Genomic DNA, 13,485 nt, shown 5'->3' with positions numbered 1-13,485 from the left:
TTAGAGAACATTGCAAATAAACACTTAGGATGAGAGGCTCCAGTGGTTATTCATAACGAGTAAAATCACACTTTGATTAAGCGCCAACCTCCACCTTGGACTTATTTAGCGACAGGGGTCAACATGAAAAATTCTGGGGTCAGTTTCTGGATCAAATGTGTGAGTAGTGGTGCTGGTTCTTCTGGAGCGCTAACCCCAGCTTCTGTTTCAAGAGAACGATTCTCAAACTTCTTCAATGGCTCATTATTTCATTCACTTCTAAGCAGGGGTGGCGTCATGGGTGGGCCCTAGGGTCCCAGGCCCAACTCAAACTTTTCTTTGAAAAAATGTTTTTTCTTATTTTATTTTATTTTATTTTATTTTATTTTATTTTATTTTATTTTATTTTATTTTATTAATTAATTAATTTATTTATTTTTATTTTATTTTATTTTATTTTATTAATTTATTTATTTATTTTAAGCGGTTTCAAAGAGGAATATTATAGAATTTGTCACTTTAACCTCAAGATTGTTATTGTTATTTGCCTTGTTTTTATAAAATGAGCCAAGTTTGGCAACTTTGAGCCTGTTGGTAAAAAAGTTATGGCTCATTCAGCCTCATGTTGCACTTTTGTGACTAGAATATAATAAAAGTGAATAGAATAGAATAGAATAGAATAGAATAGAATAGAATAGAATAGAATAGATGGAATAGACTTTCTTAACCCCAAGGGGAAATTTGGGACCTCAAATGCAAAGATGATGAAAAAGAGATTTTAAAAAAAAGTTGCAAGACACAAACAAGGAAGAGAGAGCTGCCGCAACAGGCAGCCACTTGGGCAGCGCCTATAACAGTAACAGAACTATATCTATAAAGTATTTATTTAGCGACTTTTGGAATTGAAAGCCACCTGAAATTGGTTTGGCCCACCCATAGTTGAAATCCTGGCTCCGTCCCTGCTTCAAAGTCACCGCCCTCCTCACATAAAGCCTTGATTTTCCTTTTTTTTTCCTCCTTACAGGATTCCTCAAAAATCTTGAATGTCACACCCGAGTGCTCCCGGCATACTTAGCAGCCGAACAGTCTTTGGAGGTGAAAGAGTGCATACTTCTCTCACAGAGCTCATTGAAGCGAATTGGTAAACAGGTCCCCGCCCGCCCATTGACTTTGCCGCCGTGTGGAGGAGTCAGATTGCGCCGGCGCCGCAGTCGCATCAAACAGTTGAGAGCCGGCAGTCTTGCGCCGCTGCACTCTCCTTGACTCACTGGCAGAGTGCTCTATATGTATGGAAATGAGCCATAATCACCATAATATGTGTCCCATCTCTTGTATTTTATAATGGTGTCATTATACTTATTTCCTGGTGTGATGCCTTTTTCCTCCTTCCTTTTCTCCTTCTTCTTTTTGCTGCACCTTTCCCTCCTTTCACCTACCTCCTCCCTCTTTCTTTCTCTCTGTCTACCTCATTTACACTCTCACTCATCCAGATGACAGGAACAGGTGCACTATTAATTATGCTTTGAAATATATCTCCTCTGTGCTCCACTTCCCTCTCTCCATATATTATTCTGCACTTTCTGCTCATGCACCTTCGAACCCCAAAGTTTGGATTATTTATACAGCAGTTTAAAGAAAAAAAAACAAAGTCGTACATTTTTAGAAGTTGCTTTATTTACTTTCTTTGTGAGTTTTTGCTCTATATTAAGGCTGTTCTGATTACAACTTAATCATGTCATTATCTAGAGATCTCAAACCGTTTAACGTGATCATGCCCCAACTATCTCATTATCTCACATCTGTACTGCTCTTGTTTGCTATCCCCAGATTACAATTGAATTACATCGTTATCTCAGGGTATCAAACGTTGTTTTCTCACGAGCGCGACTTAAATATCTCATTATTTTGAGATAAGAAAGCTGTGTTTTTTCATACGCAGAGATCCAGCTGCTTCGCCCCACTGTTGTTGTTTTTAGAGTCTATCCAAATCGGCTTAGTCTGATGAAAGCGACGCTGTCAGAGGAAGAGACCGGAGTAGATTAAATTTGAGGAAACAAATTAGACCCCATGATGAATATACACCCACCAGGAAAGAACACTCAGTGGCATTTACAAATGGTGAAATGATGTTGGATCACTGCAAAGTACAATTCTCAACATAACAAGCTTTTACAGCCATGATAGCGAGGCAAAGAAGTGGTTTACAAATCAAAGTCACGTCTTTTTAAGATGATTTTTGATTCTTTTATCGAGGAAACCAATTTTTTTTAAGGTTTTGATTCATTATCTTCCATCAAAAGCAAAACTTCAAGCTCAGTTAGAGGTCCTGTCCTGTGGTCTCCTTGCTCCTCCTGCCTTCTCCTCTCCCTCAGATTTTCTGCCTTGGAGTGTTTTACGTGGCACATCCTGCTTTTTAACGCACTTCACACTGGTTTCGGAAGAGACAGACATATAACATACAAACTATCTTACACTTTGGGGAAAAAACAAAACCCACATGGCAACCTCCTTTCCTGCTTTTATTTTCAGGAGAAGAAAAGGAAAGAATAAAATACTTTCATTGGTAAACATAAACGACAGGGGCGGTGCTGCACGTGCATAGTGGGGGAGATGGCCCAATGGGTTGGGGGCTCCAGGCAGGTTGGAAAAGATCTGGGGGCAACCTCAATTTAATATAAAATAATATAATGTAATATAATATAATATAATATAATATAATATAATATAATATAATATAATATAATATAATATAATATAATATAATATGATATGATATGATATAATATAATATGATATGATATAATATAACATAATATAATATAATGTAATATAATATAATAGAATATAATATAATTTAATATAATGTAATATAATATAATATAATGTAATATAATACAATATAATATAATATAATAGAATATAATAGAATAAAATAGAATATAACATAATATAACATAATATAATATAATATAATATATTGTGCATTAATTCGCTTATTTATTCACTTTAAAAGTACTATTATGAATGTTATGAATGTTGCAATTGTCTTTTTTCGTCATTATAATTACATTATTGCCACAATTATCACAACTTCATGACCCCATGATGTTGTCTTATATCAGTGTTTCCCAATTCTGGTCCTGGAGGACCCCTGCCCTGCATGTTTTTTATGTTCCCGACTTCAACACACCTGATTTAAATGATCAGCTCGTCATCAAGCTTTGCTCAAGCCTGATAACGAGCCATTCCTTTGAATCAGGTGTGCTGGAGTCGGGTAACATCTAAAATATGCAGGGCAGGGGGTCCCCCAGGACCAGGATTGGGCAACACCGTCTTATATTGTTGCACAACATTCGAAAAAGAAATACAAAAATAAATAAATAAATAATACATAAGTAGATAATATAGATATATAAATAAATAAATAATACATAAGTAAATGATAAAATAAATTAAAAAAATAAAAACATAAAATAAAATGAAAAATTATTTAAAAAAAAAAAAACGAAAGGAAAGGAAACAAAAGCAGGTAACACTCAGCATCCCTTTAACTTGGAATCTATTTTTAGATTCATTGGCTTTTCGAATGGACACAGGAGGAACTGCAGCTTTAACAGTAAAGTAATACACTGCAGCTCACACTGACAGGTGTTGAATGAATCATATTATACCTGTCTGTCAATAATATGTCAACAGAAAACATGCTAAAATAATTGCCTGTCATCTCTGAATTAAAAATGCATGTGCGTTCCTTAACCGCCCTGGGCCTCCATACATGTGCACACTTTTTATTTCCTGAAGTGAAATTAGAATCACGGAGCAGTCGATAAGTCAGGTTTCATGGCGTCAGAGATGATTTCTAATGCGCTGACCTTGACCGTGAAGCACATCATGAGGCGTAGAAGAGATAAAATGATCCCTCCAGTTGTATCAGTGACATAAAAAGGTGAATAACCCAGCTCCATACTAAATGTAATATACATTTATCCAGATGGAAAGAGCGCAGTATGGATGTTAATGATAATTTAATTCAAACCTCGCTTAATTTTTCCGCTTAAAGTCTCCAGTGCAGCGTTTTTCTCTGAGTCTTGGGTGAAGCCCAACGGCGATTCTTGGGAGGAGTGAAACTGAAGAAATTTGTATGCAAATCAATTGGCTGCTTTGGCACGGATTCTTTAGTATCTGCAAAGTGAATTTAGAAAAAAAGGGAAGAAATAGAGGCTATTAGCTTAAAACATCATGCAGGTTGGAAAATTAGCTTACATAAGTATCTTATAAGTAGCTCCTGACTTCCAGGGAGAGAATAAGCTGCTTTAATTTGTAGTTTTTCACCTCTTTTTCAGGAAACTGTTTCTGAATTTGGCCACAAAGCACTGGACGGAGTGCACCAGGAAAGCAGGCCTCTCCATTCATTAGCTGATAAAAGTGTTTACTCTGCAGGACGATTGTTGGTGTGTTTCAATACTGGCTGCATTTCAAATCCTCTCCCCTCCCAGATCTGTGTGCGTCCATACTGTGAGACACTTCCACATATCTGGAGGGGGTTACAGGTGCCAGAGCGCCGCAGCTCGCAGCCTCAATACCAAGCAGCTTCCGTTTCCAAGACAGCAGCAGCAGCAGCAGCAGCGGCCGCCTTCTATCATGATTATGCTGTGCGAAGTAAATAAAGCACTTTTGGCTCCTTTTGCCTTGGCCTCGACGCGATGCATCCCAGAGATGCAAAAAGCAATTTACCAACATGTGAAATTCACATTTCGCCCCGAGGAAGATCCGAAAAAGAAGAGAGGAAAACAAGCCTGTCGGGACCTACGGAGGATTCTGTTTGACTGAGAGCTGAGCACTCGGCCGCTAATTGCCTGCGATTGATGGAGAAAAGCGCTAGAGGAAATGTTCAACTTGCAGTGCATCATGGGTAGTTGACCTGAGTCTTGTCTGTGGTGTTTTTTCGTTGCAGTGTGTAGGTGGGAGGGGTTATCAGAATATCTAAGGCCTACGTGTGAAGAAAGAGGTGAAATATTTCACAAACCTTCCATGGCTTTGAAAGCCGAAAAACACTCTCATCCTTTGGAGTCAAGCTCGAATCAAAAGACGAGGTCAAAACGGTGCAATAATGACCTGGACTTGTGCCAGGCGGTGTAAGGATGTAGCACTTTTTTTATATCTGTCTTTGAATCATCCATCGGGAGCAGAGGTTGGTTTTCTGGTGGATGAAGGTGTGTTTGTGAGCCGTCCAGCTTTCAAGCACCTTGTTGCTACAAATTAGCCCTCCCACTCACCTTGTTAAGGGTGCATTTTTTAAAGAACTACAAGAGGGAGAACATCGTTTCGCCTTCCCATTGTTCGCCTTGTTAAACGCAGAGCACTATACCCATAAGGCAGCAGGATGGGGCAGTTTCCTCGGGTTTCTCCTCCAGCGCCTGTGTTTGTGTTTCTGAAAGTGAGTGCAGTTGATGCGGCAGGAGGGGAAATGCAGGTGCTTCTGTTTACTTCCCCTCCGGACCTCCCTCCTCTTCGTCTCCTTCCTCCGGCACACAGGAATGCAGACAAATATTGATCTATAAAGCTTTCAAGGAAGAAAAAAGCAATTTATTGCAGCGGAAGGAAATTAAATAGTGTCAAAGCGAAAGAAAATCACCAAGAAAGAGCAAAGTAATCCTTTAATTTAATTAGGTAAATTACAGCAAAAAAATCCTTTAAGTCCTGTGTTTCTTCTTTCTTCTGCTCCCTCTCTTCCTCTTTGCTCGCGCTCACTCCTGCTGGAAGGCTTTCCTGCAGTTGCTAAGAAACAGGGAAACAGTTTTTCTTTGGTTTAGCCAGCGGGTCCCGGAGGCTGGCAGGGAGACGGGGGCACAGTGGAGGCAGTGTCGGCTCTGCCAGCAGCCGAGTGCGTGCCTACAGCTGGGTCGGGGAGGGTGGCGGAGCAGCAGCCCCCACCCTTGTTCTGAGTCACAGCGCCTCTGGCAGGCACCCGAGGGTTACGAGGGAGTTAATGATAGCCGGGCGAGCTCATGAGGCGACCCGGCCCCTAGCAGCAAACACAGGGTCAAAGCGGGGGGTCAATGTGATGAAAAGGCACAAGTCCCAACCACGGGGTCGGATCAAGAAGTCCACCCTGGAGAGGAGAGCCTTTCTCTGCGCTTGTTTTTGGAGGCTGAGTCACAAGTTGCATGGAGTTGCACAAGTTGCCAACTTTCGAGCAAAGCCTGGAAAAATCAACCTACATATTTGACAGAGAGTGATTCCTCCAAGGGGGTTTTGACAGGCAGCGAAGCACCTCACAATAGCAACCCATTCTGCAATAAGTATGCTAATCAAAGCCTGGGCTGAAATGGATTCTTCTGCTCTTTTATTGTGTTGTTCTCCTTCTCTCTTCAGGTGATTGACATGGTGTAATCTTGCTAATAAGCTCTTCCACTGTGTGTTTCCTTCCTATTGTGTTACGGTTACAATGCGCCAACCTGGCAGGTGCGTGTTTGCTTCGCGCGCGCTGAAAAAAACCCGGCTGTGTCCTCACTGTCAGTCTCCACTAGAGTCTCCAGAGGTCAGGAACCAATACAACCTCGCATTACTCATTCTCTCCCTCACTGCTAGCCAATCATCTGGCCTGTCTTTGGTCATTAGGGTGTCTCTGCTCCCAGTTGAAAAGATATTCAAAGTAATGGAGAGGTTTTTATTACACAGAGACACTCTGCTGTCGAAAGATGATTAATTACATCTAGTTCCTGAGCAGTGTTTAAAGAAGACTTTGATATCTCAATCATAACCAGTGATGCTAGAGCACTTTTTTCTGTAACGACTAATCTAACACGTTACTTTTTCATACCAGTAATCAGAAGTTACTTATCCAAGTCACTGGGCGTCATTTTTCTTTGAAACACTTAGGAATCAGTTAGCAAGAGATCAGCGCACTGGGGTACTAAACGCTTGAAAAGTTGTTTGACTTTTACCTGGGGGAAAGGTGAGTCCTATCTTTCACTGCAACTCCTTCTATTCCCTCCATTTAGCATAAATCCATCAACATAATGCAACAAAACATAGGCTACAACGGTAACAAGCAGGGAGCAGGGGTGTGTCCAGACTTTTTAGACTTGGGTGCCCCGCCCATGGCCCTGGGGATTATCTGAGCCCAAACTCCAATATTGGGAATTTTTGCTTATTTTTATCACAAAAATAGGAGGATCAACAGGCTATGGCTTTAGAAACAAAACAAAAAGGGAACTAATAAAACTAAAGTAGACTAAGGCAAATTGTTTAAATCTAAAATTAACCTGAACAGTGCTGTACTGCACCAAAAATAGGACTGTAACAGCTTTATTTAGTGTTGTTTTGAAATTCAAAATGTATAAAAATATTTTTTTTGGTTTCATTAAGTACCATTTCACAACTATTAATAATCTTTGCAATGTTCCTTAAAAACAAACATGTAGACTCATATTGTTATTCATCTTAATTGCACAGTTATGCCAAATCTTGCAACTGCTGAATGTAACTAACAAAGTAACTTGTTATCTAACGTAGTTACTTTTACAATTGAGTAATCAGTAAAGTAACTAAGTAACTTTTTAAAGGAGTAATCAGTAATCAGATTACTTTCCAAAGAAACTGTGGCAACATTGTTCATAACCACAATAGAAGTTAACTTAGTTGACACTGTTAGCAAAAACAAAGCAATGCTAAGAGTTAGCTCTGAAACACCGACACCAGGAAGTAGATTGAGGTCATTCTGTGGCATTAAACAGCCAACGCTGTATTTGTATTGGTGAGTTTTTCAGTGTGTGTGTGTGTGTGTGTGTGTGTGTGTGTTGAAGTAAGTCTGGCCTGCTGTTTGAGTGACTCAGATGAATATTGCATGGCCTCAGAGATGGAGCTGTTGCAACACGGCAAAAAGAGATGTGCTTTATTCATGCACACACACACACACACACACACACACACACACACACACACACACACACACACACACACACACACACACACACACACACACACACACGCACACACACACACACACGCAAGCAAAGTTTCATTATCTGGCGATAGAGCTGCCAAATCTATTGAAAGGGTTGTCAGCCAAAGGAGTTGTTTCTCAGCTTTCCTCCTTGGGCTATTATCCGTTCATCTCATGATTATTGTTGACCTTTAATCTTGATTTTTTCTGCTCTTGATTTGTGGAGAGATGATGACCCCACAGTGAAGATAAACACTTTCCAGCAGAATTAAGAAGAAAATATTCAAAACTCAAAGCTTGCCTTGGCCCTGCGCCTCATTCGGATTCTGAATTAATTTCCCTCATTAAGTGTTTATCACAGAGGTAATCAGTGTGATTTTTTGGCGACTTTTGAGAAGGTCAATTGATGCAAGGTGAGTCGCATTGTTGAGGTTTTCACGCTCTTCACTATGACGCTCAACACTGTCTATGTGTGTCTTAGTCAGGCAGACAGCCAAGGACTTCCAGCTTGGACCAAACCAAACACTTCCTCTTCTTTTCATACTCCGGTCTCTGCAGAATCCAGTCATACCTGACCCAGTCACACATTTTGAATACGACTGCACATTTTCTGTTGTGTCGTGTTCTTTGGCTTCACTCCTCCTTTTTTTCCCCTGATACGGCGGCTTCTCAAGCTCTAAAGACCAGCTGTAATCGCAGGAGACATGTAATCAGTCTGCTACTGAGCTGACATTTTAATCACATTGGACTGTATGTCCAAATTTTCATGAGCTTGACATTTCAAAATGCAAATAACATGCTCTGCACAGGAAAAGAGATGAATGAATTTCTAGCTTGAGCGCGTTCTATGAGGCAGAAATGGAGTGATGAGTTGTGGTGGTTTTGAGTGTTTATCTTGTTTCCTAAATTGTCCTAAAATTGTGTTTGATCATCATTCTCTTTTCTTTGTCTCTGTTTAGTCCATCAGAGAAGTGACCGGCTACGTGTTGGTGGCTCTCAACCAGTTCGACTACCTGCCGCTGGAGAATCTACGCATCATCCGGGGCACCAAGCTGTACGAAGGTCGCTACTCTCTGGCCATCTTCCTCAACTACAGACGGGACGGGTACTACGGCCTGAGGCAGCTCGGCTTACGCAACCTCACAGGTCAGGACCGGCACATACTTGTCGATGAATATGAACAGAAAATAAAACCTTTGTGAGAGTTAAGATGCATTTCCAGCAGCATTTCAGTCCCCAGTGCCTTTTCCTGCAACATAAAATGTGTTTGCTCTGTTTTACACCCACATATAGAGCTTTAGTAGAGTTTTTTAATTAAGTCACAAAATTGGAGCTCGACTTCTGAAGTCATGTACCCACTACCCTGGCAAATTAATCTTTGGTTTGTTGTATAGAGGGATCAAATGTCTGTGAAAAAGTCCTATTTCCCTGTTAATTACATTTCTGTTTACACACAAAAACAGGCGTCTTTCTCAGAGAAGTTTCTGGAAGCAGTGCTGGTATTTTCTGCAGTGGCTCGTCTTTGTGTTGTTTGTAAGAGGGCAGAAGCTAAAGTAGGCTGCGTTTGTAAAGGGTAGCTTCTGACTACATTAACTCCATCTCAATATCACATCTTGGAGTCATGACCCGTGCATCTGTTAATCTTTGCCATTTTGGAGTTACCCATAGTGGAGTGACCTCCCGACTCCAGCCAGAATAACACAGACAAACATCTGATTCAAGCCTGAATATCATCTTTTAAAGTAAGTGCTTCGCTAACTTCCCACTGAGTCATATCTCCTCTCACTGCTCCCTAAATAGCATCATTAGCTGTATTAATCATGCATCTAATTCTCACAGATGCAGTGGCAGGCGGCCTGCGAAAAGGTGCTCTTTTTTTCAGGATCAGGTGCTGCCTTTTTCTTCCGTCTTGGCGGCGGCATTACCATCGCTTTAGGGGAGAATCGCAAGCCGTTGCAGGAGAAGGGCCGGCTGAGGGACAGCTGTCACATAGGATCTGAGAGGAAGCTGTTGGGTTCAATCTGAGGGTCGCTCTCTTGCTTTAGCTGCTTTTTTATTTTCGCTCCGTTCGACGCCACACGTCAAGCGACGACGGTAAACAGACAGAAGCTGGGGTATGAGATGGGGGTCAGGAATGAAGCTCTGAGAAGGAAGACGTCGTCCAAGGCTGTGAGACGGCGCCAGCTCTCGGGGGGAGCAGATGAATGTTTGAACTTTGAGTTTAGATATGTGCGGCGGATTAGACTCGGTTTGGATTGGACTTAGCGCTGTGTTCAGCCCTCCAGCTCGAATGAGTCGCACCACATCGGTCCTGTTTGTTCACTGCTCGGAGACAAGACTGTTGACTGAAAATGTGATGGTTTTTAGAGTTTTTACACAGCATTTTAGCTGTCATGGCTCTGCCTAGACTTGGGAACAATTAAGGAGAGTAAAGTTGATTGAAATGGTTTAGATTTATTGGTTTTATTCAGAAATGTACTACAAAGATCAAGCTTTTTCATGACTGAAAATTTCTACCAATTGTTTTAGTTCAGTTTATCTCAGAACAGCGCACTTTTTTAATGGCATTTCCACTGACCGAGACCTCAAATAACGGAGACTAGCCGTCCCACTTTATAGGACCTTACCATAGGGGTGCCAGACTAACTCAATCCCCCCCTGTTGGTTTTCAAAAATAGTTTTGTCCAAACACAGCAAGCAAATCCTCACCGATAAGTGCAGCTTGAGCCAATCAGAATAAGCCTTGATCATTCAGCTATGACGTCGCAGAACCAAAAACTCTGTTTTCCGGCGTTTACATGAAACCATGACACCAGAGTTTCCAAAATTTTCAGTTTGGCCATTTTTAGTGACATAAAGCTGCAGTTTTCATATGGATGATAGGCGTAAACGTAGAAATAGATACCTGGCTACTTGTGGACATAGCCTGAAACAAAGCTTATGTATCAAATAGCCACATGCTAATCACAAAGAAGACTAATTGCGCTTTGTTTACTGTGTCACATTTTTCTTCCTGGTTGGATTTATTAGCGGGATGCACTCTGTTGCGCTGCTATGGCGTCACGCTATCATTTAACTGATGCGGCTATCAGCATCCAGCTTACACGTAGCCTACCACTAGGGGGCACGGTTGTCTGTGTAAACACAAACAGGACCAGGCAAACAGCACCACACTGTACCGATCCAAACCAGACTGCTTGGTGGAAACAGGGCTTTCAGAGACCTTTTGAGCAGCCTTTCATCATCTTCTGTCTTGTTGGATTTCAAACCCCAGAGACACATTCCTAGATTACTCGATGGCAGAAAAACTGGGAAGTAGCACTCCTCCACCAGCAGGAATGGAGCTTAATTTTTGGAGAACCTCGCTGTAGCCAGTAGGGAAAATCACGTCCAACACATATCGTCTCCAGAGTACAGCCAAAAAAACAAAGGAAAATTACAAACACGCTGCCAATCCTCCAAAGACTGTTCACATGGAGGTATCTTCAGTGTTGTTTTTTAATGGGCATGTAATGATTCAGAAACTGCTACATGTTCCACCTTTAAGATTAGTCTCATGGCGTGATTTTGCAGACGAGAGTGCCAAAGCTTGAATTAAGGAAGTCGTACCCAACTGTGCTGAATCTCACCATGACTGACCATGTGGTACGAGTCCTGAAGTGCCAAGCCACCAGGACGCCTCTGCTGCCCCCCTTTCTTGGCGCTTTTGTTGTATTTTGCCCGAGGCGTCTTCTCTGGCATCGATCCTCCCGCTCTTACACCGCTCTCTTGTGAGCACTGCAATTTATCCAACATCCATCCTGCTTTTTTTTTTTTTTTTCCTGGAGGCTACTCTGTGTCAAACGTTTCACAGAGGACGCAAATTAACATTAGTGTAAAACAGGCTCGCAGTCTTCATGCTAACCTTCCTGAAATATGGGGATGGACTGCGAATACGGGAACATAAAACAGCTTCTATACGTTAAGAGGAAAACCTATAAGTGTTGAGAAAGTTGGACAGCAGGAATCCATCTTGGGCCCTTATGCCATTGACTTTGCCGTAGTGTTTTTGTGATTGATGGTGGAGGATCAGATGGTGATCCATATTAAAGCACATGACAGATTTAGTGTAATAAGCAGCGTTTTATGGAGTCTGAACACGGTGATAAAGGACTCCTGGGAGTTTTAAGGGCATGCTGACACCCTAAGCCACTAAAGCAGCAGGGCGCCTTCCATTTTGACGACCCCTGCGAATAAAAAAGGAGGCCTAAGTGGACCTTTATCCCTGTGTGACTCTTGAGAGGCTGTTTTTCTCTGCTGCCTCATGACTGCTTCCGTTTCCGAGTTTAAAAAACACATGTGCAGACGCCTTGGTTGATATTTTTTGACTTTCTCACCAGGACAGTGTCTGTGATTCTGTGATCCGGTCATCAGACTTGTGTTTCTGCATCAACCAGTAGCCAGGGATGTTTTTCCTCACGCAGCTGCAAGACCTTCTGAACCCTCTGAATAAATACGCAGATCTATACATACATCTTCAAAAGAACTCCATCTGGTTGCAGCAACACAGTCTCTGCATTATTTATGCCCACAATGCATAATCCACATCTTCAAAACTCCTCTTTTTTTTCCAGAAACTTTCAGAGGCGGTGTTGATCCTCACAGGCAGGATTCACCTCAGCTTCGCTGCAGTGATTCGGGCTCTCTGACGGCCCCCTGCCTGTCTGGCTGACGAGCCATACATCTCCTCTTTTAGCACACACTCACATTGCTAGCCTTCAGTCCACAGCATCTGATCCCAGCGCACTCCAACGCTGCAATTAAGCCTGACCCAACCATGCATATGGATCAGTGCTGTTTCCCTTGATTCCCTCCTCTCCTCTGCCAGGCACAAAAAGCCGCTTACAGAGAATCCTCTCTATTAAATAAGCTCACAATTAAAGCAGGAGATGATTCTGCCTTCCTAATGATAAAGCAACCAATTGGCTTCAATTCATGTATGATGAAATGTACTTATTTGTAATTCATTTGCAGCCTCCTGCCGTTTCCTGAGGGGATGTACCTTCGTGCCAGAGCGTGAATCTGCCCCGTTTTTCTCTCTGCATACAATACATTAAACAACAGCCTCACTACAACTCTCTCCTCTGTGGGCTCACTTCTCAGTGGGAGTCCAGAAGCATGGATTTCATTTGGTCATGCAGTCGGCCTTCATTCAGCACTCTTTATAGTAGCAGGGTTATAATAATCTGCGTTAAAGAAACCCCCCTCAGCCTCACCCTGCGATGCCCCTGCAGCTCATGTAAGCTTTAATAACCTATAACAGCCATACACAACACATGCGTCGACAGCCACATGAGCCATGTGCGTGCGGATAACACGCCTCACTAGACTCCGCAGTGCTAATTACCCCTCGCTGCGCCGCGATGATGATACCGCTCGCCACACGCCTCTCAAACCGATGATCTGATGTATGAATCGCTTTCTTTGCTCAAGCTTCACTTTGTTTGTGAGCTGATGCTTCTTTTTTTTTCTCTTTTCTGACACTATTTTTCCTACCCTGTGAAATTACCCATTTGGAT

The 13,485-nt window shown here is 42.0% G+C and overlaps 1 protein-coding gene across 3 annotated transcripts in view; it reads left to right on the top strand.

Moving 5' to 3' along the window:
- Window positions 1–13,485, top strand: part of LOC141785767 (receptor tyrosine-protein kinase erbB-4) — a 218,184-nt gene that overhangs the window by 122,343 nt on the left and 82,356 nt on the right. For all 3 annotated transcript variants that reach the window (XM_074664235.1, XM_074664236.1, XM_074664234.1), the window contains exon 3: window positions 8,887–9,073. In XM_074664235.1, coding sequence (XP_074520336.1) covers window positions 8,887–9,073 — 187 coding nt within the window. The remainder of the gene's footprint in view (window positions 1–8,886; window positions 9,074–13,485) is intronic.

This window comes from Halichoeres trimaculatus, unplaced genomic scaffold (genome assembly GCF_033239565.1).
Source record: "Halichoeres trimaculatus isolate MK-OKI-2021-1 unplaced genomic scaffold, fHalTri1.1 fHalTri1_scaffold_24, whole genome shotgun sequence".
Lineage (NCBI taxonomy): Eukaryota > Metazoa > Chordata > Actinopteri > Labriformes > Labridae > Halichoeres > Halichoeres trimaculatus.
This window is presented reverse-complemented; position numbering and strand designations above follow the sequence as displayed.